Source organism: Myotis myotis, unplaced genomic scaffold, assembly GCF_014108235.1.
Source record: "Myotis myotis isolate mMyoMyo1 unplaced genomic scaffold, mMyoMyo1.p scaffold_m19_p_3, whole genome shotgun sequence".
NCBI classification, from domain to species: domain Eukaryota; kingdom Metazoa; phylum Chordata; class Mammalia; order Chiroptera; family Vespertilionidae; genus Myotis; species Myotis myotis.
This window is the reverse complement of record NW_023416335.1, coordinates 125,348,601-125,376,079: the sequence shown is the minus strand read 5'-3', so window position 1 is coordinate 125,376,079 and position 27,479 is coordinate 125,348,601. Positions and strand designations below refer to the sequence as shown.

At 39.1% G+C, this 27,479-nt stretch overlaps 1 protein-coding gene across 5 annotated transcripts; it reads left to right on the top strand.

The window, feature by feature from the left end:
• Positions 1 to 249: 249 nt before the first annotated feature.
• On the top strand, positions 250 to 27,407 carry MRPL42 (mitochondrial ribosomal protein L42). 5 transcript variants are annotated; one of them, XR_004966121.1, is made up of 7 exons: positions 250 to 351; positions 2,326 to 2,487; positions 8,633 to 8,696; positions 11,686 to 11,770; positions 16,977 to 17,140; positions 26,193 to 26,422; positions 27,242 to 27,404. XR_004966121.1 is itself a non-coding variant. In XM_036299981.1 (6 exons), the coding sequence occupies exons 2-6, from the start codon at positions 2,418 to 2,420 to the stop codon at positions 27,285 to 27,287; spliced, it is 429 nt and encodes a 142-aa protein (XP_036155874.1). In that variant the 5' UTR covers positions 250 to 367; positions 2,326 to 2,417; the 3' UTR covers positions 27,288 to 27,407. The 5 variants fall into 5 exon arrangements, 1 of the variants encoding a protein (XP_036155874.1); XR_004966120.1 differs by having other exon boundaries at positions 250 to 367; XR_004966122.1 differs by having other exon boundaries at positions 278 to 367; positions 2,378 to 2,487.
• The last annotated feature ends 72 nt before the right edge of the window (positions 27,408 to 27,479 follow it).

Sequence of the window (27,479 nt, the reverse complement as noted above, 5' to 3'; positions counted from 1 at the left end):
TGACTCCTGATTCATAGGTCGATGCTCAACCTCTGAACACACCGGCGGGACTCTAATTATTAATATAAACTTAAATAGAATACCGCTTGCTACTTTCTAAGGATGTGTGCGTGGGGTAGCGATCTTGTGTTTTTTTTGTTTGTTTTTTTGAGTGATGTGAGTCAAGTTGCTAGCAAATAACTGGAGCATGTTACGTGGCTCCCGGTACGCCCCGCCCCCCGCCCCCGCCCCGCCCCCGCCCCGCAGGGAGCTCTTTCCCGCGAGACTACATTTCCCAGAATGCCCGGCAGCCAGGAAAGCACGTGGAGTGGTTGTCCTAGGATCCGGCTGGAGGAAGATGGCGGGCTCACGGTGAGCAGACGTCAAGGTAACCGGTGCCTTTTCCTCCTCCGGTCAGGGAGTCCCTGAAAGCTGAGTCGGGCAGGCCCGGAGGTCTGCCCGGTTGTCGCGGCCTCCCGCCTGTGGTTCGCGGCTGGATACAGCCTCTGGCGCCGCCAGTCTCGGGCGTCCTGCCGAGGGGCCGGCGCGTGGCCGCGCGTGTCCTGTGGGTACCAGCGGCGAGCCTGCGCCCGGCGCCCAAGGACTCCTTCGGGCCCGAGTCTGTGGGATCTGCCCCCGGATGTTGGACCCCGCGCTCCTGGTAGCCTGTCCCTCAGACTCAGGGCCCTCCGAGGCTCTCTGCAGTTTTTGCTTCGGGGCTGAATCCCCGGCCAAGGGATTGACCCTCTCGAATTACTCTCCGCGGGGTGACTAATCTGACCCCCCTATGGGTGAGCTGCCTCGGGGCTCGGGCAGAGGAGACCTCCCCCTCCTCCCCCCCCCCCCCCCAAATATCTTGTTCTGGGTTTGTGCTCAGAAAGCGGGTTTGCGTACCACTCTGGCCACCGACAAAGCACAGGTATGGTGGGCAGCATCGTCTGACCTCTCTGAACCTCTGAGTGTGTGGCATGAAGATGCCCACCTCACCGGCCGGTGGGAGGGCGCATAAAGGGTAGGAAGGTGGGTGGTAAGCTGGGAAAAGCACACTGTGAACTCAGGAGAGCGGTGCTCATGCACCGACAGGGGAAGGAATTGACCTGCGAGGTCAGGCGAGCAGACGGAACCGCGTGCGAATCCCGTGTTGCCCGTGTGGGGGAGGGGAGGAGAAAACAAGGGCTGTAGCAGCGCTTGTATTCTTTCATTCGCAATAGCCATGGAGGTTGTGGTTCTTTTCCCCATTTACCATGGAAGAAACTGAGGGTCATTCAGTTAGTAACTTGCCCAATGTTTCCCAGTTTGCGACTGACTCTTGGAAGTTACTCATTTAAAGTTTGTACTTAGTTTCATAGTGAATCAAAATAAAGATACCTCTCATGGTTAATATGAGAGTGAAATGAAATGGTAATGAAAGTACCTTGGAAAATGAAAAACCGTAAACATACAGGGTGGAGCTAAGGTAGGTTTACAGTTCATATGGAAAATAACAATAATCCTTCCTATATAATAAAAGCATAATATGCAAATCGGCTGAATGATGGAACAATCGTTCAGCGGGAGGTGGGCCAGCGAGCAGGTGGCTCCAGGCCAGACAAGGCACATGCCAGCGGGCAGAGGGAGGGGACGGCCATGGGGGGCAGCGGCTGCGATGGGGCCACAGAGGGAGGACATCCCCTGAGGGCTCCCGGACTAATAGGGGGCGCAGGTCAGGCTGAATTTTCGTGCACTGGCTTCTAATAAATAATAATATACGAATAAACTGTTTCATGTACTCACAACTGTTGACCTACTTTTGCCCCACCCTGTATATAAGATCGTGAAATTATATTTGGCACTTTAGGGTGTTAATCGTCTAAATAAGTATTTTTTTTAAAAAAAATCAGTATTTAATAGGCCAAGGATAGGCCTTGTTTAATATTTCCTTTAGTCGGAAACTGAATACCACTTTCAGAGCTGTAATAAGATCTTATGTATCGTACCTGGGAGGTCGTATATATACACATTAGCCTATGAAAGAGGATGTTCTGTGTAGCATGTGTGAGTGACTGTTTCTAAGGGTAATTCCACATTTACTGAGCACTCATTAAGTGGAAAGAACTATACTAGGTGCTGAGAACTTTGCATTTAAGAGAAATTGTAAAGGACCTAGTTCTGGGGTTTCTGGTCATGTATTTTGATATTGTTGCTCTTATATAACATGGAAATGGAAAGCTGTTTAAAAGTTTTGCTTTAGGTGATTGTGGCTAGGTAGTGATTCCTATCTTGTCCTGTAATGGTCAATATATTGTGTCACTTTAATTTACCATACGGAGCAGTGATTGATTTATTTATTCTTTATCTCTCACACAGGGATGAAAATAGGTATGCCTAAAAGCAAATTTTAAAAGCATTTTCTCTTCAGATCTTTTTCCATACCACCTGATAAAGCATCTTGATTCACCATGGCCGTATCAGCAGTGAAATGGGCGATATCAAACAGAACTTTTTTGAAACATTTCTTTCCAATCCAAAGTAAGTGAGTATTTAATGTTTAAAAAGAGTTTTAAACTTTTTCAAATATAGAAATATGTATTCATTATAGAAAGTTTAAAGCATTTACTTATTGTATGTCTTAGCAGGAGGACTAAGTGGACTCTGTCCCCGGTAGGGGGTGTGCAGGAGGCAGCTGCTGGCACTCGATGTTTCTTTCTCACATTGATGTTTCTTTCTCCCTCTCTCTTAAAATCAATAAAAATATATTTTTTAAAGTATGTCATAGAATAGTATCTATTGTATGATCCCATTTGTACATATAAAAGGTAATTTACCAATATATGTGTGTGTATACATGTACAAATGCAGAATAGAAAGTATGGACCAAATGGATTATCTGTGTAGACCACAAGTGGGGTTTTAGCTGAGGGCAAGTGAAAGATTGATAAAGAGAAACAAACTTTCTCTGATTTGAGTCATATTTACTATATTTTCACATTATTATTATTTTTTTACATATTTTTTAGTAATAGTAAACATCAGTAAATAAAGGGCAAAATTACAATCCCATCTTACAAAGATAATCAGTGTTAATGTTTTGGTGTATTCTCTTTGTGTTTTTATATATTTAGCCATTTAAAAAATGTAAATTTTACCTACCATTTCTAAAGAAATGCAATGTAATGTGTGTTTTTTTTTCAAAATCTATTAATACATGTTTGAAAGCCAAAATATCAACCCAAATAAATAAGTAGATTATTAAAATCTTATTCCCCAGCCAACCTTACTTTCACCCTGTTCCCTCACTATCTGAACACTATTCTCCCATTTCTAAAGTAGACATGGTGAGAGTTCCCTATGGTTTGCTTTTGCATGTTTAACTACATCAGCCAAATTTTTTATTTTATTTTATTGATTTTAGAGGGAAAGCCGAGAGGCAGAGAGAAACATCAATTGGTTGCCTCCCATACATACCCTGACCCGGGTAACCCACAACCTGGGTATGTGCCCTGACCCAGGAATCGAACTGGCAACCTTTCCAAGCTTGGGCAGACGCTCAGCCACGTGAGCCACACTGGCCTGAGCAGCCTATCTTTTATGCATTTCTGCCTCATTTGAATATCTTTGTTTATGTTTCCGGTTTACTCTCATTTGCAATAGCGTGTTTATTGAGTTAAGGGGGAAAGAGTTTGAAGAGTAGGATTAGAAGTACAAGTAAAAATATAATGATCTAAGTGAACGGAGGAGGAGATTGCTAAGAGACTTTTTTTGTGTGTTTTTTTTCTCTGCCCCCCCCCCCCCCCCCCCCCCGCAGGTAGGCAGCTCTTGATGTCACTAAGAGACTTTTGATGTAAAAATCAGAGTCAAAACAAAACAGTAGTCAGCCCTTGATTGCCTTGGGACATTTTTGTGGAGAATTGTGAGTGAGACCCCTGCTGCTTAGCTTCCCCTTTGCCCTGTCAGAAACCCAGCCCCAAGACTGATGGAAAATCAGACCTAATCAGTTTTTACTTAATCCATGCCCTGAAACAGCAGTTAGTCCTCACTTGGGTTAATCTGTCCTAGGGTAAGTGACATTTGTCTATGTGTACTTTACCCACTAGATTGTAAATTTGTGCACTAATTTATTTTGGTTTCCTCAGTGCCTCTCATTCATGGTAGGTGATAAATAAGTGTTGAACTGATCTGAATGGATTGGAGTTGTCAAAATTTAACTAAAAATTAATGTAAGTTACCCCGGAAAATTGTTCCATTATCATCCTGGTACTCAGTGACTACCTGACTTCTTGCATCCTAAGCCCCTATACTGCATAATTTCTATTACTATTACTGGAGTATAGAATTAATATTATTGCTATTTTATACCAAAAGGAAGACTATTAATATTAGAGGCAAAGCAAAACCATGATTAAGGAAGAAAATTAATGAGCAAAAATAAAAAGGCCTCCCTATATTTCAGAAGGAACTTCTTAACCCTTCCAAAATATACAGTCAGCATGAGAATGTGGAACATTTTCTCTTTTTTAGCATATTAAGTTGTTTGATCTCTACAACTTTGAAGATGAAGGAACTTGAGTTCTCTGGCCTTCAGAAACATACCCAGGGTTGTATAAGTGGTAAATGAGAATTGTGATCAAAACCGAGGTCTCCCCATCTTACTTTGTCCAATATACTTCCTGCTGTACCGCCTTACCTGTAGTAACTTAAAATATTGAACATTTGTAGATTAAGTGGGGTTATCACTTTTTATTTTTTAAAAAAAATAGAGAGCGAAACATCGATCAGTTTCCTCCATGTACGCACCCTGACTGGGGGACCAAACCCACAATTTGGGCAAGTGCCCTGACCAGGAATCAAACCAGTAACCTTTTGATGCACAGGATGATGCTCATCCAACTGAACCACACCAGCCAGGCTTAGCTTTTATATATCTTATTAAAATGCAGTTAAGCATATTTATGTAACAGTAGCCCATAAGTTACAGAGAACTGACTCTTCATTGGAATTCTTTTGGGCACATTTAGTTGTTTTTGGGTTGATTGATGTTAACTTGTCCTAATGATATATTTAGAATCTCTGGTACTTACCGTAACTAGAATTTTCCTCTTGATAAAATGTCATATGAGTTTTTCAAGTATTAATTATGCAGAAATTAACATTTTAGAGGCAGTTTGGCAGCCACTATTTTTTAGTAGCCACTACAGTATGAGGGACACATTAATGTACATGGTGTGGTTATTGGCCTTAAGGAATTTACTTAGATTTGTAGGTGAAACAGACATCTATAGAAACTAGAAATATCTGGAGAATGAGGTAGAATGTGATGTATGTCATGAGGGTACAAACGTCTGTAAGTGCAGAATAAGAATTGTACAGAGTTTCTTGTTGAACTAAAGCACTGTGGTCTTGTGTTTTCCCTCCTGCCTAGTTAAGAATACTTAATAATGTGTGGCCTGCCTCTGCCACCCAACCCTGTTTCTTTCATCGAGCATGTACCTCACCTAGCTGGTTTATATTCAAAGACTAAAACTTCTTTTAAAATTAATCCAGGCATAATTAGGAAGATCTTCCATAGTGCAAAACAAGAAAATGTAAATTGTGTGAATGTTTTTTTTACTTTATCCTCTGATTTCTCTTACTGACTGCTTCTTTGTATTAGCACAGTTAATTGAAAATTAATGAATATTCTGAGAGATGAGGTTAGATTTCTAATTCTTTGTATTTTGTTTTCTTACATCAATGAATTTTGGGGTTGACATTTTGCTGAACATTCTTGTATGATAATAGTGAATTTTGTTAAGGTACTTTTTTTTCTTTGGGGTTAGAATTTATATTTAGACCTCTAAATATAATGTAATCCTTGGAGAAAGGATAGGTATACAAGAAGGAAGAGACACATCTTTTTTACATATCTTAATACACATCAATAACAGATACAGAAAAGATTGCAAAGAAGGTATAGCAATGTCATATGAAATGTTGGTTGTGGGATGTATATAATAGACAAGTCTCCCTTCTGTAATGGAGGTTGTTGCGTGGGGAGAGGGTAAAGGATTTTTATGCAAGAATAGCATTTGACTTCGAAGGATGAGTGATATTTGAACAAAGTGGGGATTGTGTTTCATACTGAGGAGCAAGAGGCCCAGTTGGGCGAAGGGAGAGAGAGAGATATAGCCCAGATATATTTGGAGCTTTTAACTATACTGAGCTACATTTACATTTTTTCTTTATATTTAAAAGAACACCCTTTCCCTAAACAGGAGATCCTTTCAAATAAACTTTTTAGAAAGTAATTATGGCTCTTAAATTTGTAGGTATTCTAAAAAAGAAAAGTGTGCTTTGAAATATGAGCATTTTGATTAATGGAAATTAATTTTCAACAACTTATTTTGTATTTTATTACTTAACACTAGAGGCCTGGTGCACAAAAATTTGTGCACTGGGGAGGGGGGGGGAATCCCTCAGCCCGGCCTGTGCCCTCTCGCAGTCTGGGACCTCTTGGGGGATGACCACTTGCTGGCTTAGGCCCGCTCCCTGCGGGATTGGGCCTAAGCTGGCAATCAGACATCCCTCTAGCAGCCTGGGAGCCCTCGGGGGGTGTCCACTTGCCAGCGGGGAGCAGGCCTAAGCTGCAGTCGGACATCCTTAGCGCTGCTGAGGAGGCGGGAGAGGCTCCCACCACCACTGCTGTACTGGCAGCCATCAGCCTGGCTTGTGGCTGAGCAGAGCTCCCCCTGTGGGAGAGCACTGGCCATCAGGGGGCAGCTCCTGCATTGATCAGTGTGTGTGATAGTGACCAGTCATTCCCAGTCGTTCTGCTGTTAGGGTCAGTTTGCATATTACCCTTTTATTATATAGGATAGAGGCCTGGTGCATGGGTGGGGGCCAGCTGGTTTGCCCTGAAGGGTGTCCCGGATCAGGGTGGGGGTCCAGCCTGGGTGTGTGGCCAGCCTGGGTGAGGGGTTGATGGGTGTTTGCAGGCTAGTCACACCCCCTTCAGGGTGGGGGTCCCCGCTGGGGTGCCTAGCCAACCTGGGTGAGGGGCTGGTGGCTGTTTGCAGCTGTTCACACCCCCTTCAGAGTGGGGGTCCCCACGGGGTGCCTGGCCAGCTGGGTGAGGTGCTGATGGCTGTTTGCAGGCTGGTCAAGCCTCCCCCAGTGGGGACCCCTCACCCCGTGGAGGTTTGGCCAGCCTAGGTGAGGGGCGGATGGCTGTTTTCAGGATGGCCACACCCCCTTTAGGGTGGGGGGATCCCACTGGGTTGCCTGGCCAGTCTGGGTGAGGGGCTGAGGGCCGTTTTCAGGCTGGCCAAGCCCCCCCGCGACGGAAGCTCCCAGCCTCTCCTTTTTTTCTTTTTTATTCTGAGATTTATTTACCTTCTACAGTGGGGCCTTGACTTACAAGTTTAATTCGTTCCATGACGGAGCTCATAACTCAAATTACTCGTATGTCAAATCAAAAAGTGAATGAGTGAGACATGTGATGCTGGGCTGATGTTGTGGTATTCACTGTGACGTTCACTGCGCCATCTAACGGTGCGGTATCTAAAGCTGGCTCGTTACCCAAATTTTAGCTTGCAACTCAAAGCAAAAAATCGGCCAAGAATCGGCTCGTATCTTGGAAAACTCGTTAGTCCGGACACTTGTAAGTCAAGGCCCCACTGTATATTGAAACTTTGTTGCCTTCAGTGGAGCTCAGAGCCTGCCAGGAGGGGCGGGAAGCTTGTCTTCCTCCATCACTGGAGCAACCAAGCCTCCTGCTTGCTCCAGCTCTGTGGCTGCCGGCCGCCATTTTGTTTGGGTTAATTTGCATATAGTCGCTCTGATTGGCTGGTGGGCGTGGCTTAATGCATAGCAAAGGTATGGTCAATTTGCATGTTTGTCTTTTATTAGATTAGATGCCCCCTTTATGAACTGTGCACTCCATTCACGTGAATGTTTTTAGAATACCCATATTATATTCTTTGTTACCTCTGGTCCTTAGCACTTGTTACTCCTTCTGCAAGCAACATTTTACTCATCCCGTACTAACTCCTATTTATTTCCTCATCCTTCAGAATATCTTAGACATCATCTCCACTGAAAAGGCATTCTTGAGCCTATACAGTTCTGTTTTGTTTTTCAATCCTCACCTGAGGATATGTTTTTATTGATTTTTTTTTTAGAGAGAGAGAGGAAGGGAGGGAGGGAGGGAGGGAAAGAGAGAGAGAGATAAACATAGATGTGAGAGAGAAACATCAACAGGTTGCATCCCAAATGCTCCCTGGGGGATGGAACCTGTAAGCTAGGTATGTACCCTGACCAGAATCAAACCCACAGCCTTTTGGTGTATGGTAAGACACTCTAACTGAGCCACTTGGCCAGGGCTATACAGTTGTGTTTGTAACTTTTCTGTGTTCCCTTCTCTTTCCAAATACTTAATCCATCCTAACAGGGCTTATTTTTTTATTGGAAATTATTTGTTTACTTGTCTGTCTCTCACCAGACTTGTACCCTTTCTGAGGGCAGGGACTGGATCTTACTTGTTGAATCCAAGGCCCTTAATACATGCCTACTTCATAGTAAATACTTATCGGTTCAATGAATGAAGCTATCGGTTCAATGAATGAAGCTATCTTTACATTTATGTGAGAACATATCCTCAAATTAACAAAGTCCATTTTATTTTTTGGTGTTTTTACAGATGGAGCTTTATACTGTGTTTGTCATAAATCCACATACTCTTCTCTTCCAGATGACTATAATTGGTATGTATTAAAATTCAATTGAAAAAATAACAGTCTGTTAGCTGTATCTGAATTGATTTAATTTTATTTCTTATTTGGGGTTTTTCTGCCTTTTTTTAGTATTCTTTCTTTAATTTTGTTTTTTAAAATGATTTCAGTGATCTTGTGTACCCAGTCTATGGGCTTATATCCATTTCAAATAAAAATCATTACCATTGTATTTCAGTAAATACTTTATTTTAAGACAGACATACTGTTAGAAATGCTATCTTTTCTTCCTGAAGCATTCTTTAGAAGTTTCTTGAAAAATTTAGTTTTTATAGTTTTGTCTTAGGGTTTATATCTATTAGCTTATGCAGTTATTTATCTTATCTGTTGTTTGTCATTGAATAATACAAATCACAAATATTTAATTCAACCACAGTTTATTCTAGTCACTATGCTAAGAACTGGGAATAGCATGAATAAGATGTCTTTTTTTCTCTACAGCAGAGGCTGATGTACAGAAACCAACATATTTTCTTAAGCTACATTTTTTATTGCAAATTTTAGTAAAAATATATTTTCTTCCCTGTTGACACTATATAGTTTTTAAAAAAAAATTTTTTTTTTAAAAAAAGTTTTGTTTTTCAGTTTTAAATGTATTTTTATTGATTTCAGAGAAGGGAGAAGGAGAGAGAAATAGAAACATCAATGAGAGGATCATTGATTGGTTGCCTCCTGCATGCCCCCTACTGGGGATTGAGCCTGCAACTTGGGCATGTGCCCTTGACTGGAATTGAACCCGGGATGCTGACGCTTTATCCACTGAGCCAAACCAGCTAGGGCAAAAATATATGTTTTTATTGATTTTAGAGAGAGAAAGGAAGGGAGGGAGGGAAAAATAGAGAGAAACATCGATGAGAGAGAAACATTGATTGGCTGCCTCCTGCATGGCCCCCACTGGGGACTGAACCCACAATCTGGGCATGTGCCATGACCGGGAATTGAACCTCCTAAACAGCAACCTCCTGGTTCATGGGTCGATGCCCAACCACTGAGCCACACCCACAGAGTGACACTATGTAGTTTTAATTGTACATTTAGTAAGTGTCTAAGATAGTGATGAAATTAGTCAAGGTCTAATTTGAGCCTGAAAAGAATGAATCTTATAGGTGCATTTGATCCTTCATCAAAATAATTTGATAGGTTTAATGTTCATTGTATTTAGTCTTAAATGTTGATGGTATTTAATCTTAATAACATGGTGAAATAACCTTATCCTGTGTTAGCTAAAATACACTTTATAGTTTAATTGCTGGTCTCGCTCAAATCTGGTTGGTGTTGAAATACTAGAAACTTAAATTTATATATATCTAGGAAATATATGTTTAATAAAAGCTGAACGCTGTGCTCCTTAGAATGTCTGTAGATCTAAGTACAATATTAGTTGCCAGTTTTTGAAAAAGAAGCTTGGTAAGTTGGTACCTGAAAGAATGAGTTCCAGTCAGAGCATTCCTGGAAGTGTTTAGAGGAATACTGCCAAAATGTGTTCTTCTGAGGGAATTAATGGAGGGAAGGGATAATATTCAGTAGTTCCCAAATTGGTTTGACCATAGAATTCTTTTTTTTAAAAAATATATTTTATTGATTTTTTACAGAGAGAAAGGGAGAGGGATAGAGAGTTAGAAACATTGATGAGAGAAACATCGATCAGCTGCCTCCTGCACACTCCCTACTGGGTATGTGCCTGCAACCAAGGTACATGCCCTTGACTGGAATCGAACCTGGGACCCTTGAGTCCCCAGGCCGACGCTCTATCCATTGAGCCAAACCGGTTAGGGCCATAGAATTCTTTTATTGGAAGTTTCTTACAGTTGTACTGTTTGTCAAAGGAACTTGAAATGCTGATCTAGACAAATGTTTCAATCTTTATGACTAGAAATTCAGGTGATCCTTTACCTGGAAGATTATGTACTTCGCTGATCTTCAGCTTTAGTAATTCAACCAAGTAATGTCCTCTGACTTTTTGAAGTTGTTAGATAAGAAAAAGAAGTTCTAATAATAGTGACAAACATGAAGGTCTCTTCCAAAGATCTGGATAGCCTAAAAAACAAATAATTTGAAGAGTACCTTAGATGTAATAATGAGTGAGGCCTTAGAGGTTTGTTGTGGTAGTAAACTGACATGTTTTGTGGGGTGGTTTGAGTTGTTCTCTATTATATGGTACTAGAGGCCTGGCGCACGAAAATTTGTGCACTGGATGTGGGGGAGGGCGGTCGGTCCCTCAGCCTGGCCTGCCCCCTCTCACAGTCCAGAAGCCCTCAGGGGATGTCCTATTGATGGCTTAGGCCCATTCTCCACGGGGAGCGGGCCTAAGCCACAGTCTGGCCTACCTCTGCAGGAGGCAACTGGGCTGATCAGGGGAAGGCACAGCTCCCGTCAACCCGCTGCTGCTGCCACTGCCAGCCACAGCGGCTGTGAGGCCTGAGCCTCGGGCCTTGTAGCCACCCGGGCTCATGGCTGCTTGAGCCCATGACAGCCCCATGCCTCGCAGCCGCTGTGGTTTTGTCTGGATGGATGTCTGGAAGACATCCACCCTAATTAGCATATTACCCTTTTATTGGTATAGATCATATCAGTTTGCCAGTCCAGTAAAGTGGCATCTATTCTTCAGGGATTCATGAGTAATTAACCCATTGTATGCCCTAAGCGTTTGTAGACACAAGCGCCACACGCCACGTGTGTCTATAAAAAAAAAATGTTTTCCCTAAGTGACAGTCCTGACCAACTTTAAAATCATTTTTCATGAGAATTTTGAGCTGAAAATATTCAAGAACACCTGAATTTTGAATATTTTATCTATTTTTATAGTATTCATTGCAAATTGATTTTTTTAATTCAAAATATCGTGGCGTGTTGGGATGGTTTTTGTTTTGGACGCCTGGCAGTTAACTGGTTAATTTTAGCACCAAGAGTATCATTCTGCCTTGAATACAGTATACCTCTGTTTCTGAAACATTCTTTTCAGCAAAGTAGAACTTGCTTTGACATCTGATGGCAGGACGATAGTTTGCTACCATCCTTCTGTGGATATTCCGTATGAACACACCAAGGTATGTATGAAAAAATCATATAACTTTAATTTGCTGTTAGAAGTATTCACATTTCCTGTGGTATCTAAAGAAGGATTTCCATGGGGAGCCATGGATGTTTTTTGTTTATTTGTTTCTCAACTAATAAATTGTAGATTGGACTGTACAAATAGAAACATTCTTGAAAACATTTTAATGTTAGAATAAAGTATGTTCTTTCTGAACCCATATTCACAAATCTCATGATGATAGTATATAACATTAAATAAAAATCCTCAAACAAACTAAAATAATAATATGAAATAAAATCCTCAAACATGACTTAAAATTTAGACTTGACTTACTTACAATGACTCTTTTCTCCAGGAAATAGGCCCTTTGAGTCTCTAGACCAGCGGTTCTCAACCTGTGGGTCGCGACCCCTTTGGGGGTCGAACGACCCTTTCACAGAGGTCGCCTAAGACCATCGGAAAACACATATATAATTACATATTGTTTTTGTGATTAATCACTATGCTTTAATTATGTTCAATTTGTAACAATGAAAATACATCCTGCATACCAGATATTTACATTACAGTTATGAAGTAGCAACGAAAATAATTTTATGATTGGGGGTCACCACGACATGAGGAACTGTATTAAAGGGTCGCAGCATTAGGAAGGTTGAGAACCACTGCTCAAGACCCTGGAAAGCATATTGTATATAAAGTTCCTAGTCATGTGTAGAAATACCATCGAAGACTGGCTTTAAGAAAGTTAAAATGATTTGTATTTTTGCTTTTCTGGTCATTTATATTTGAATCTAGAGCATGTTGATTAACTTCCATAGATCCATGTAGAAAGATCCTTCTTTTTTTGCTTCTGCCTTGGTATATGTTTTATTAAAAATACTAATATTCTAGTCTGGCCAGTATGGTTCAGTGGTTGAGCATTGACTTATGAACCAGGAGGTCACAGTTCAATTCCCAGTCAGGACACATTTGCGGGTTGCAGGTTCGATCCTCAGTAGGGGGTGTGCAGGAGACAGTCAGTCAATGATTCTTTCTCATCATTGATGTTTCTGTCTTTCTCTCCCTCACCCTTCCTCTCTCTGAAATCAATAATATATATATATATATATATATTTTTTTTTTTTTAAACTAATATTCTAAAAATGTTTTCCAAATTTAGGATTTCTTGTTTAGGAAAATAAAGATATTCCACCAGGGGCAAAAAAATAATGATTGGAAAAATAAAGTAAAAATATAAGTACTAGGCAGTTCTTTTTGGTGGATGATGTAATGGAAATTTTTGAACAGCACATTTTTAAAATTCTTAAGAAATTAAGAAAATTCAGGATGACAGTTACGAATGTTTTATGAAGTTAATATTCAGTTTTATTTTAGTTTTTCCTTTTTACTGAAACATTCATGTACCCTTTCTTTGAAGTTGATCAAGAAGATCAAATACTGCCTAATAATCAATTCTGAGTCTGCCAGAGGCTCTTGGTATAGACTTCGAAGAATCAGTAATTCCTATGTCTTTTATCTGTATACCTAGAAAACAAAAATCTCTTTTTAGTCATATACAACAGAGAGAATTTGTGATGTGTTAGAATTGGGTCTGCTTGGGAATAGGACCGTAGACCATGAATATTTATTAACCCTTGAAAATCACTTAACTTCTTGATAATGTTTAAAACATTTAATTTTTAACAGTAAGTTTAATAACCTGAAAGAGAGGAATCTGTAGGTTCCATTCCCATATTTGCTGATACCTCTAAGGATCTGATCGTAGCTTGCAAAGACATTTATTAATATTTTACTTTACAAAAAAGAGATGATAAAGTGTCGTAAGGAGCACTTTTTCTTTTTTTTTTTTTAAAAAGTAGGTTTTTATTGATTTCAGAGAGAAAGGAAGAGGGAGAGGGAGGGAGAGAGAGAGAGAGAGAGGAGAGGGAGGGAGGGAGAGAGAGAGAGAGAGAGAGAGAGAGAGAGAGAGAGAAAGAAACATCAATGATGAGAGATAATCGTTTATCGGCCTCCTACACGACCCACACTGGGTATTGACTGCAGCGTGGCCATGTGCCCTGACTGGGAATCAAACTGTGACCTTTGGGTTCATAGGTGGACCCTCAGCTGGGCAAGGAGCACTTTTTCTTTAAAATACATTTATATAACTTTTTCTGTTTGAGGATATAAAATAAATGTTAATAGCTACCTACCATTATTGAACTCTTAGGTAATGAGAGACAGCTAAGCATACTCTATATCAGTGATGACGAACCTTTTGAGCTCGGCGTGTCAGCATTTTGAAAAACCCTAACTCTGGTGTCGTGTCACATATAGAAATTTTTTGATATTTGCAACCATAGTAAAACAAAGACTTATATTTTTGATATTTATTTTATATATTTAAATGCCATTTAACAAAGAAAAATCAACCAAAAAAATGAGTTCGCGTGTCACCTCTGACACGCGTGTCATAGGTTCACCATCACTGCTCTATATTATTTCACTTAATCCTCATCAAGTCTTTATTTTATTTATTTATTTATTTATTTTTTAAAATATATTTTATTGATTTTTTTACAGAGAGGAAAGGAGAGGGATAGAGAGTTAGAAACATCGATGACAGAGAAACATCGATCAGCTGCCTCCTGCACACCCCCTACTGGGGATGTGCCTGCAACCAAGGTACATGCCCTTGACCAGAATCGAACCTGGGACCTTTCAGTCCGCAGGCCGACGCTCTATCCACTGAGCCAAACCGGTTAGGGCAAGTCTTTATTAGGTATCTATTACTTCTCTGACTTTACAGAAAGGGAAATGAAGAGCTTAAATAACTTGCTCAAGGTCACAGAACTAATAAGTGATAGAATCATAGGCTGAAGCCCAAGTCCTTTACCTCTTCATTGTACATCCTCCTGATTCCCTCCCACACTACATTAAGTGTTTCCTTATTTCTGCTTCTGTCAAATTGTTACTTCTAAATCTAACTTTGAAGGCCTTTCATAATCTGGTTTCTTGAGATCCACATTTTTGTTAGTTTTTAAACCATTAAACGTTTACTATTGTATTTGTTTTTTATTTTATTTTATTTATTTTTTAAAAAATATTTTTATTGATTTTAGAGAGGAAGGGAGAGGGATAGAGAGATAGAAACATCAATGATGAGAGAGAATCATTGATCAGCTGCTTCCTGCACGCCCCCTACTGGGGATCGAGCCCACAACCCAGGCTTGTGCCCTTGGCCAGAATCAAACCTGGGACCCTTCAATCCGCAGGCCGATGCTCTATTCACTGAGCTGAGGCAAACTGGTTAGGGCTGTATTTGTTTTTTAAATGTTTTTATTGATTTGAGAGAGAGAGAGGAAGGGAGAGTGACAGAGAGACAGAAACACTGATGAGAGAGAAACATCAGTTGGCCATCCCCTGCATGCCCCTAACTGGGGGGTGGCGCCCAAAACCCAGGCGTGTGCCTTGACCGGGAATAGAACCAGCAGTTTTTTGGTGTAGAGGACAAGAACCAACTAACTGAGTCACACCAGTCAGTGAGATCTTTTTTTTAAATGACCTATTTATTTTGTGTTCTTACCTTTATTTCTTTACTCATAAGGTTTGGTTATCCCTTGTAGAATACATTCTACCCTCTGACAAGTCTCTGATTTGGCTCCCATTCTACTTCGCACTGATATCTTTGTTACTTTGCATTTCTGATAATCTTGTGCCACCTTCATACATTTATATATTGCCTTTTAAAGAGGTCTTATTGTTTCATGTACGTAAGCTAAGTAAATGTAAGTGTATGCTAAAACATTCTCAAATTACCATAAAGAATCATTTTTTGGCATTTCAGTCATCTAAACACATGGAAGTTTTTCCTGCTTCCATTATATATAAGAAATTTTCTGCCCTAACTGGTTTGGCTCAGTGGATAGAGCCTGTGGACTGAAGGGTCCCAGGTTCAATTCCAGTCAAGGGCATGTACCTTGGTTGGGGCACATCCCCAGTGGCGGGTGTGCGGGAGGCAGCTGATCTGTTTCTCTCTCATCGATGTTTCTGACTCTCTATCCCTCTCCCTTCCTCTCTGTTAAAAAGTCAATAAAATATATTTTCTTCTTTCTTTTATTTTTACACAATTTTCTTTTTATTTATAAGGAAATCAAGTATATACTCACCTTGTCCAGGCTGTCTAGCCCAACCTAAGAAATGTAATCTTTTTTTTTTTTAATATGTTTTATTGATTTTTTACAGAGAAGAGGGGAGAGGGATAGAGAGCCAGAAACATCGATCAGTGAGATCGATCAGCTGCCTCCTGCACGCCCCCCAGTGGGGATGTGCCCACAACCAAGGTACATGCCACTGACCGGAATCTAACCTGGGACCCCTGAGTCCGCAGGCTGATGCTCTATCCACTGAGCCAAACCAGTTCAGCTGTAATCTTTACTAAATCAGTCTTCAAACCCACCCCTTTCCCATGCTTTTTACTGGCATTTCTTTTTTTTCTTAATTTTTTTTTTTAATTTAGATTTTTTTTAGAGAGAGAGGAAGGGAGAGGGATAGAGAGACACATTGATGAGAGAGAATCATTGATCGGCTACCTCCTGTACACCCCTACTGGGGATCAAGCCTGCAACCCTGGGCATGTGCCCTAACTAGGAATTGAACAGTAGCCTCTTGGTTCATGGGTTGATCCTCAACCACTGAAGCACTCCAGCCAGGCTCTTTTTTTAAAATTGAATTTATAGGGGTGACATTGGTTAATAAAATTATATAGGTTTCAGATGTACAGTTGTATACTACATCATCTGTATTTTGTGTTCACCACCCAAGGCAAGTCTCCAGAAATGTCCTTTTCAATGAAAGATTTTTCATGTATTTTACTTAAATTTTATTCAAGGTAGAGACTGTAAACTTTGAATTAAAAATAATAATAGACGCTATTTACAGTTTTAAGAAATAGAAATTAATGTAATGGGTCTTTTTTATTGAGGGGAAAACAGAACTTTAAATAAGAACTTTATTATTGGAAAAGAAACCCAAAACTTGATGTGAGAAGAAAAGTATTTCTTATTCTTTAATGAATAATGAAACTAAGTGAAGCTCTGTTCTAATAATTCACCTACCCACCTTGAGGTACTGTAATGAATTCTTGAGAATAATAATTGTTTTATCATAAACTCTATCAAATGCTGGCTAATATTCCTATATTTCGATGCTATTTATTGCTGATTATTTTGTAGCCTATCCCTCGGCCAGATCCTTTGCATAATTATGAAGAAACACAGGATCAAATACTGAAAACCAGATTAGAAGTAAAAGATGAACACTTGGAGCAAGGACCCATGATAGAACAACTTAGCAAAATGTTCTTTACTACTAAGCACCGTTGGTATCCTTATGGACAGTAAGTTGTATTTTCTTTTTTTCAACTTGCACTAACACTGAAAGAACACGTAACTTACCTTGCATTAACACACTTCTGCATGGGGAAATTAACACAGTATGATTACCTACTATATATATATATATTTTTTTCATTGAGGTATAATTGACATTAATTTCAGGCATACAGCATAATGATTTAATACATATATCATATTTTCTTTATCCATTCATCCATTGATGTACACTTAGACTATTTCCATGTCTTAGCTATTATAAATAAAAATGCTGCAAAGAACATAGGTGGCATATATCTTTTTGAATTAGTGGTTTTGTTTTCTTTTGCTAAATATCCAGAAATTTCCTTCTCCTTCCTCCCCTCTCTTCTCTTTCCCCTCCTCCTCCTCCTCAAAAATCAATGAACATGTTCTTGGGTGAGGATTAAAAAATTTTTGTTTTCATTCTCTGATAGTCATTTAACCTATTGTTTTTATCTTCCTGATAATTTATTTTGTTTTGACCCCTTAATCCAGCGGTTCTCAACCTGTGGGTCGCGACCCCTTTGGGGGTCGAACGACTGACTCTTTCACAGGGGTCGCCTAAGACCATCGGAAAACACATATATAATTACATATTGTTTTTGTGATTAATCACTAAGCTTTAATTATGTTCAATTTGTAACAATGAAAATACATCCTGCATATCAGATATTTACATTACGATTCATAACAGTAGCAAAATTAACAGTTATGAAGTAGCAACGAAAATAATTTTATGGTTGGGGTCACCACAACATGAGGAACTGTATTAAAGGGTCGAGGCATTAGGAAGGTTGAGAACCACTGCCTTAATCCATTTCTTTAACAGATTTTGTTGCAAAAAAACAAAACTAGGGTACACAGCAAATAATTGGGCAGTATATAGTGTTCTCAATTCCTTTAGTAGTCTACAATTGCCCCTCTGTTAGTTTGTAAGTGCTAACATTTTATTACATTGATTCTGACCCCTATCTGATTCTGGCTTTCATGTTTTCTTCTCTCTCTTTCTTCTTCTCTCTCCGCTACCAAAATTATGAGCTTGCTTTTTTCATTGTTTATGTTTGTTCTTATTCACTGTGTCCACTAATAACCAGCAGTGGGCTGGCATGGCACGTTGATGGCTCAACATGCTGTGGGATTAATGAAAATATATTTATTGAGATGTTCTAAGTGCTAGATAATCAGATGCACAATCCTTATTTTCAAGTTGTTTATTGGCAAGGAGGAAATGGAGAATAAAAAACAAGAGTGGTTGAACCTTGAATTAAGCCATGGGGAATGGGGAAAAGGCTCCACTGGTAGAGAAAATAGCATGTGTTAGAATGTACTGGGGAATTTGCAAGTAGTTCAGCTTGGATAAGACCCAAAATATGAGAAGGGAATGTAGGAAGAGCCTTATGAAGGATTTTATGTTGTGCTGAGGAGTTTATATCATATTTTCATTGCCAAGTTTTAAGAAGCAAACTGACATGCCCAACTTTTGTACATTAGAAAATCATTAACTAGGCTCTGGGATAAGGTGATATGTAGAAAGGTTGGAGTCAGAGACCCATTAAGGAACTATTATAATAGTCCTGGTAAAAAATGTTGACGATATACCTGACCGGTGTGATTCAGTGGTTAGGCATCCACCTATGAACCAGAAGGTCAGGGTTGGATTCCTGGTCAAGGCACATATCTGGGTTATGGGCTTGATCCCCAGTATGGGGTGTGCAGGAGGCCGCCAATCAATGATTCTCATCATTGATGTTTCTATCTCTCCCTCTTCCTCTCTGAAATCAAAATATAATGTAGGTATACTATATATATATTTAAAAGACTGCTTTGGCTATTAGAGTCCTTTTGAATTTCCATATAACTTTTAGGATTTTTTTTGTTCTATATCTGTGAAAAATGCCATTGATATTTTGATAGGGATTACATTGAACCTATAGATTACTTTGGCTATTATGGACATTTTAACGATGTTAATTCTTCCCAACCATGAGCAAGGTATGTGTTTCTATTTAGTTAAATCTTCTTCATTTTCTGCTCTGGCTGGTGTGACCCACTTGGTTGAGTGTCGTCCCATGCACTGAAAGGTTGTTGGTTCAGTTCCCAGCCCGGGCACAAGCCATGGTTGTGGGCTTGTAGGACATAGCCAATTGATGCTTCCCTCTCTCACACTGATATTTCACTCTTTCCCTCTTCCTTCCTCTTTCTAAAAAAGAAAAAAAATCAATAAAAGTCTTCAGTTTCTTACAATTTTCTAAGTACAGTCTTTTACCATCTTGGTTAAATTTATCCCTAGGTTTTTTGGTGCAATTGTAAGTGGGATTGTTTTCTTTTTTCTTTTATTTTCTTCTTTATTTTATTTTTTAAGTTTTTATTGAATTTAGGGAATGTTTTCTTGATTTCTCTTTCTGATAGTTTGTTATTGGTGTATAAAAATGCAACTGGCCTGGCTGGTGTGGCTCAGTGGTTGAGTGTTGACATATGAACTAGGAGGTTTCAGTTTGATTCCCAGTCAGGGCACATGCTGATTCCATCCCCAGTAGGGGATATGCAGGAGGCAGCTAATCGATGATTCTCTGTCATCATTGATGTTTCTCTCTCTCTCCCCCCGCCCCCTTCCTCTCTCTGAAATCCATAAAAACATTTAAAAATGCAACCAATTTCTGAATATTAGTTTTGTATCCTGGTACTTTACTGAATTTATTTATTCTAGTAGTTTTTTGGTGGAATCGTTAGGGCTCTCTATATACAGTATCTTGTCACTTGCAAATGACAGTTTTACTTCTTCCTTTCCAGGTTGGATGCCTTTTATTTCTTTTTCTTGTCTCATTGCTATGGCTAGGACTCCCAGTATTATCTATATTAATAAAAGGGTAATATGCTAATTAGACCAGGAGACCTTGTGGACAAAGCCATGATGATGATAGCCGGGCTGAGGCAGAGGTGGTTAGGGGTGATCAGACCAGGAGTGAAGGGCAGTTGGGGGTGGTCAGGCCTGTGGGGAGGCAGTTGGGGGCAAGCAGGCCGGCAGGGGGGGCCAGTTGGGGGCAATCAGGTCAGCAGGGGGGGGCAGTTGGGGGTGATCAGGCCAGCAGGGGGGCTTTGGGGGCGAGCAGGCTGGTGAGGGGGGCAGTAGGGGGCAATCAGGCTGGCAAGGGGAGGCAGTTGGGGTGGAGAAGGCAGGCGGGGGCGGCAGTTGGGGGCAAACAGGCTGGCAGGCAGAGTGGTTAGGGGCGATCAGGCAGGCAGGCAGGTGAACGGTTAGGAGCCAGCAGTCCCAGATTGCGGGACTCACAGGGATCGGGCCTAAACTGGCAGTTGGACATCCTCCAAGGGGTCTCAGATTGGAGAGGGTGCAGGCCGAGCTGAGGGAGAATTCCCCCTGCCCCCCCGTCCCCCCCCCCCCCCCGCACGAATTTCACGCACTGGGCCACTAGTGTTGAATAAAACTTATAAAGGTGGATATCCTTGTCTTGTTCCTGACTTTGCTCTACATTTTTTTCTTGTCTCAGGGATGCATCTTCTGTTTTGTGATTTTCCATAAGGCCTCTAACACAATATTTTTAGTACAATGTGTGGGTGCTAAGTTATGGTGTGATGGAATATTGTCTTACCTAATTATCTTCACACCATCTTGAAGTTGTTCAATTTCTTTTTGAAATAGTAGTTTATTTACAGTAGTCTTCATGATGGCCAACTGGTAAATATCCCAGTGGTTCTTGGAAGTTTTATTCCCAGAGTTCAGCTATCAAGTTACGTGGGTTCAAGCCTAGCTGATAAGCTGCTGTCCAGGTTGGGGGTCCCTGCCACAGAGAGGGGCCTTGGAGGGCTCTCTTTATTGCCTCAATTCTATGGACATCCTTGCCCTTTTGAAGGGAGGAGGCTAGGACTTGAAACTGGGCTCTTGTTTCCACGACTGGACCAGCCCAGGATCTGGCTGGTGAAAACCCCTAAGTCCTAAAAACTAAGTTCTTATGGTTTATGGCTTGTGGTAAAAAGAGCAAATGTGTTATTTTGCATTTTCAGGAAAGTTATATTAATGTTTTCTTAAGTTGCATCAAATGAGCATATAAGCAATGTCCCTTTGAAAAGAGGTTTAAAACCTTTCAGGTGCCCTTCCCTGACTCTTCCGTTTTCTCTTCCCATTCATTAACCACTGTCCTTTGTATGCCAGTGTCTCTGAGATGTCTCTAGGGGAAAGATGGGTAAGAGACAACTTTGTTGATACCATTCTTTCTTATAGTGCCTCCTTCCAAACCTCAGTTAGGTTATTTGCCCAGACTACCTCTCATGGTTTGTTTTTCATTGGCCTGGCCTCTGCTGGGCAAATCAGAGTTGGGATTGGAGGCCCCCTACCTCAACTTTTAGACCTACTTTTTTATATATGTTTGGTCTCCTGTTAAAAAGAGATTCTTATTTTAAACCTTTAAAAGTAAAAAATACAAACATAAGAAAATTTATGTGGGTTCATCTAATTTCCATTTGATCTAGGAAGGTCACAAAGGTATTCCTCATTATCTGATTCTTAATCAAGGTCAGCAAAAGATTTATGATCCCAAGGTGTTGCCCCACTTCATTCAGTCATAAAATACCTGCATCTAGTTATTGGCCTCACCCAAGGTGGGTGGGTGGGAGTGTAGGTAGTATGACTGTACAGAATTGATGCTGAAATAGTGGCCATTAAACGTTGGTGATTAGGTTATCTGAAGTAAAAATTGTTACTGCTAAATCTGTGAATTGGATTTTGCTTTTTCCTGAGTCTAGTGATTTATTTTAGGATGGCAATTCAGAGTCTTAGATTTGGGCTTTATACAGAGACTGAGTGCTAGAACTGTTTGAATTGTTAGTGTGGGAAATGACTAATGAAGAAATCCAGGACAGTGGGTTGCGGTTAAATTGAACTTTTAGTTTCCTTCCCTCTGCGTTTGCCTGAATTACTTTTTTTTTTATTCAATTCTGCAAAGATTGATTTAAAAAATAACATATATATCCATGAGGCTCCTGCTGCTTCCTTTTTGATGATATCAGAGATAATGAAAAAAAATTAAACTGGCTTAGCTATTACATTATATTTACTTGAAGTCATGAAACTTCGAACATGAACATATTCTTTGAAAGGTACTGCTTATGTACTAGTAAATCCATTTGTTTTGTACTGCTTGCAGTAATTTGCTTTTGTTAGCCACTCTAACTAGTTTTTGAGGACATGATTCTGAGTTTCTTTGCTCTTCACAGCTAACCCTGAGGTATCTCTTGTTGGCCTTTAGTGTTGCCAGTATCTGTGCGCAAGTTCCTCTTGAGTCTTCAGTTGGCATGAAAGAAATCAAAAGTGATGGAGCATTCCTTACAGTATAAGTATTTCCAGATTACATCATTTAGCAGTGTTAACAGAGTTCCTGTATTTGAGCATGTTATTTTTCTCATTATTCAAACTTAACAACTTTGTTGAAACTCTTATATTTCTAAAGTTCATATATTACCTTAGTTTTTCTTGCTGATGCCCTGATTCCTTTTCATCTCCCCTATCTCTAAATTTTTGAGTACCGTAGGATCAGTTCTTGGATCTCTCCTTATTTCTGTCTGATTCTTTAAGACAGTGATCTTATCCAGACTCATGGTTTTTAAGTACCATCAGAATGCTAATAGATTCCAAATCTATCTCTGGTCACTTCTCCTCTGATCTACAGACATGTTTATCAGTCTCCTAATAGGTATCGCTAACTTACTGTGTCTATAACTGTACTTCTGCTGGTCCCCCACAAACCAGCTTCTTCTTTAGCCTTCCCTATCTATGTTAATGCCATATCCATTCTTTTAATTGCTTGGCCAGAAACCTTGATGCCAGTCTTGGCTGTTCTCCGTCTCACACTCCACATCTTGTTTATCAGCAAATCCTGTTAGCTTTGTCTCCAAAATGTATCCCATTTGACCACTTATCACCTCTTCCTCTGCCACCATCTCTTGCCTGGCTTGTTATGTATAGTGCTGTTCCTGTTTCTGCTTTCACTTCCCTGTAGTGTATTCTTAGTACATAGCCAGAGTAACCCTGTTAAAACTTCTGTTAGTTCTTACAATTTTTCTCTTGAAAACCCTGCAACTGCTTCCCATCTCACTCAGAGAAAAGCTATAGGCCTTAACTAGTACCTACCAGAACCTACATAATCTGACCCCATGACCTTTCTACCTTCATTTCCTACTGATCCCTTCCTTGTTTACTCTGTTCCAGCCATATGGCCTCTTAACATGCCCTTCTTTTCACCTCAAAGCCATTGTACTTGCTGTTCACTCTGTGTAAAAAGCTCTTCCTGCTGTTATCAGCAAAGGTAGCTCTCTCACTTCCTTCAGGTTTTTACTCACTATAGCCTTCCCTGGCCAACTTATTTATTTTGTTTTCTGCATTGGAATGTAATCTTCATGAGGGTGGTGGGTTTGTCTTGTTTTGTACACTACAGAATCCTTAGCACCTAGAAATAGTACCTGGCACATAGTAGATACTTATATTTAAAAATGAATGAACAGATGAACGAGTGAATGATTCTGATTATTTTCTTTAAATTTATTGGGGTAACATTGGTTAATAACATAAATTTTATGTGTACAACTTTATAATACATCTCTATATTCCATGTGTGCTCATAAATACGAAAGTAGTAAATAAACATATTTCCACTAAATGTAAAGTGGAAAGAAAGGATTGGAAGAAGGCTATATGGAAGATAAGATGGATCTGGAAAGTAATTCTAAATTTCTGAAATGTAGAGCAATCCTATAAATGTACAAATAACAATACTGTTTTATTTAAATAGCTAGTTTAATATTTTCCATGGAGGAAACAAATATTAGCTGGTATCATTAGTAGGAAACAGATTTGGGAATTAGCTGTAGTGTGAACCAGGAGGTAAAGTTTTACTCTGGATTAAAAATTGTGGACAAATATTCCAGATATCACTGAGTCATTATGTAATTTAAGAAGGGTAATGATATACCTATTGATTTGCCAGGAGCACTCTCAGCTTAACTCTTGTTATTATAGGGTGGGTGTTATTCTCTACAGGGTCTTACTCTGGATGATAAGTTATAAAGATGCTCTAAAATTAGTGTACTTATTTCTGGTTAGTGATTGTAGCACATAATGAAAATCCATGCATGATATGACATCTATAAATGCTATTGGACTATTTGACATTGAGCATATTTTAGAACTTGACTTTGTTAGGTGTAGGGCTATCAGGCTCTCAAGCATTTTGAAGACACCCTTGAATAGTGAAAATAGTTGAGCAATGTAAAAGCTGGATCCCATTTAGTATTTTTTTAAAAATACATATTTTATTGATTTTTTTACAGAGAAGAAGGGAGAGGGAGAGGGATAGAGAGTTAGAAACATCGATGAGAGAGAAACATCGTTTCAGCTGCCTCCTGCACACCTCCTACTGGGGATGTGCCCACAACCAAGGTACATGCCCTTGACTGGAATCAAACGTGGGACCCTTCAGTCCACAGGTTGACGCTCTATCCACTGAGCCAAACCGATTAGGGCACATTTAGCATTTTTTAGGACCACAGACTTCATTGAGAATTTGATGAAACATGTGAATCCATTTCCCAGAAAAATGCATATTCTAAATTTTATAAATAATTTCAAAAAGTTTATGATTTCCCAAACCCCTGCTGCATTGAGTGAATACCTTTGGGGATTCTATTGCATTAGTACTGTGCCAATATAAGTACGTGTAGAAATGGTTACATAAATGATTTGCTATACGTATTTTTTTAATATAATTTTTTTCTATTATAGTTGACATTCAATATTATATTAGCTTCAGGTGTATAGCATAGTGGTTTATCTAACTTACAAAATGATCCCTCCTAATAAGTGTTGTAGTACCTACCTGGCACCATGCATAATTATTACAGTATTATTGATTGTATTCCCTATGCTATACTTCACATACCTGTTACTATTTTGTAACTCTCACTTTGTACTTCTTGATCCCTTCACCTTTTTCACCCAGCTCCCCAACTTTCCTCTCATTCGTTCTCTGTGAGTGTATTTCTGTTTTGTTTATTTTGTTTTTTTAAATTCCACATATGTGTAAGTGGAATCGTACGATATTTGTCTTTCTCTGGCTGACTTATTTCACTTAGCATAATACCCTCTAGGTTCATCCACGTTGTCACAGATAAGGTGTATGTACTATTCTGTAACTTAATGTTCCATGTTAGTATATATAAATGTACTTACTTCTTTTTAAATTAATTTATAAATTTCACAAGTTTTTAATTTTTTAAAATAGTTTATTGAATTTTAGAGAGAGAGAGTAAGGGAGAGAGAGAGAGAGAGAAACATCAATGTGAAAGTGCAACATTGATAGATGGGCAGCCACCTGCACCCCCCCTACTGGGGATCAAGCCCACAACCCATGTATGTGTCCTGTCCAGGAATCAAATTGGCAGCCTTTCAGTACACACTGGCCAAGGCTATATTTCACAAATAGTTAAAAAAAGTCAACATCAGAAAAAATTTATAGGAAAGTTGCTTATATGAAACCTTAAAATAAGCAAAAATTGCTTTTGATATCTTTTTTGTTGTTGTTAATCCTCACCCAAGGATATTTTTTCCATTGATTTCTAAAGAGAGCGGAAGGGAGGGAGGAGAGGGAGAGAGAGAGAGGAGGAGGAGAGAGAGAGGTAGAGAGAGGGAGAGAGAGGTAGAGGTAGAGGTAGAGGTAGAGGTAGAGAGAGAGAGAGAGAGAGAGAGAGAGAGAGAGAGAGAGAGAGAGAGAGAGAGAGAGAGAGAAACATCGATTTGAAAGAGACACATGAGCCACATCCTGACTGGGGATCGAACCTGCAACCCAGGTACATGGCCTTGACTGGTAATCGAATCTGTGACCCTTTGTTCTGCAGGCTGACACTGTAACCACTGAGTAAAGCAGGCCAGAGCTGTTTTTGATATCTTAATCATCACAACTAAAGAGCATAAGATACATGTATCATCATTTATGGTATAGAAATCCTTACATTGTATTTTTTTCATATTAGATTTAAAAAGTTAAAAAAACAACCTTACTCAGATCAACTTGCCAAAATCTGGCTTTAGGGGAATTTTTTTGAAGAAAACTCATCAACAAAAACCACATGTACTCTGCAGAAATTTTCTTAATAGAGAAAATAAGGTAATGCAGAGAAGTAAAAAGAAGAATTCTTCATGGTGAATTTACTCAAAGATGATCACTGCTAACAATGCATTTTATTTTACTTTGTATCTATACGTAAGTTGAGTTAGTTTGCTTTATATGGTTTTATTTATACTGTAATTTAAATTTGTATCCTGTATTTCCCCCTGCCCCAATTAAAATTTTAACTACTTTTCTATATTGCTTTAGGATAGATTTCCAGAAGAGGAATTACTAGATCAAAAGTTATGACTGTTTAAAAATTAAAAAATATATATATATTGCTAATACTGCTTTTCAAAAATATTTTACCAGTTAATACTTCAGTCAATCAGGTCTAATATTGCTTATTTCACCACTCCTGTGCTTTGATTGGGCAGTATGAATTTAAAAATATTTGTAATTGCAAACAATAAAAGTTTCCTCGCTTTTTTAATTTTCATTTCTTCCATATTTTGTGATATTGCACATTTTTCCGTAAATGGATTACTAACTATAACTGTATCCTAGTGTATATTAAAACATACTTTTGGAGCTTGAGCCCTCCGTTTAGAAGAAAAAATCCCTTTTCAAATAAAATTTTAATAGAGCATGTTGACAGTGTGCTTTCTTTATTATAAAGATAATTTTTAGTTAATCATTAGGTTTTAACAATCATCCAGGTTGCCATATTGAAGTTATCATCAAGACCTGAATGAAGATTTTCCAAAGTGTTTAATTAATTGAAAACAATTTTCACTCTGGGGAAATGTGGCTTATTAAGAACTAAATGAGATATAGCTAACAGCATATGTATGTAGTTTGATTTCATTGAGTACTAATTAATAGATGGCAAAATAATAATAGAAATTTGATATTTCTGTCAGAAACACTTTTACTAAAATAAATTATCTTAAATATTTTTTTCTTTTCAAGGTATCATACACGTCGTAGGAAACTGAATCCTCCAAAAGACAGATGATATTGAGGTTTTCAGTAAAATGCTGTCCTGTTCTCATTTGCCATTTGAGAAAATGCAATCAGATATATTCACTACTATGTTATATAGTAAAATAATAATAAAATGTCTTTTCATCTATTAGAATGTGTATTTCTTTATATGTATTAATTCTGGATTTGACATTCTTATTTAAAGAAACCTACTTTATTTTCT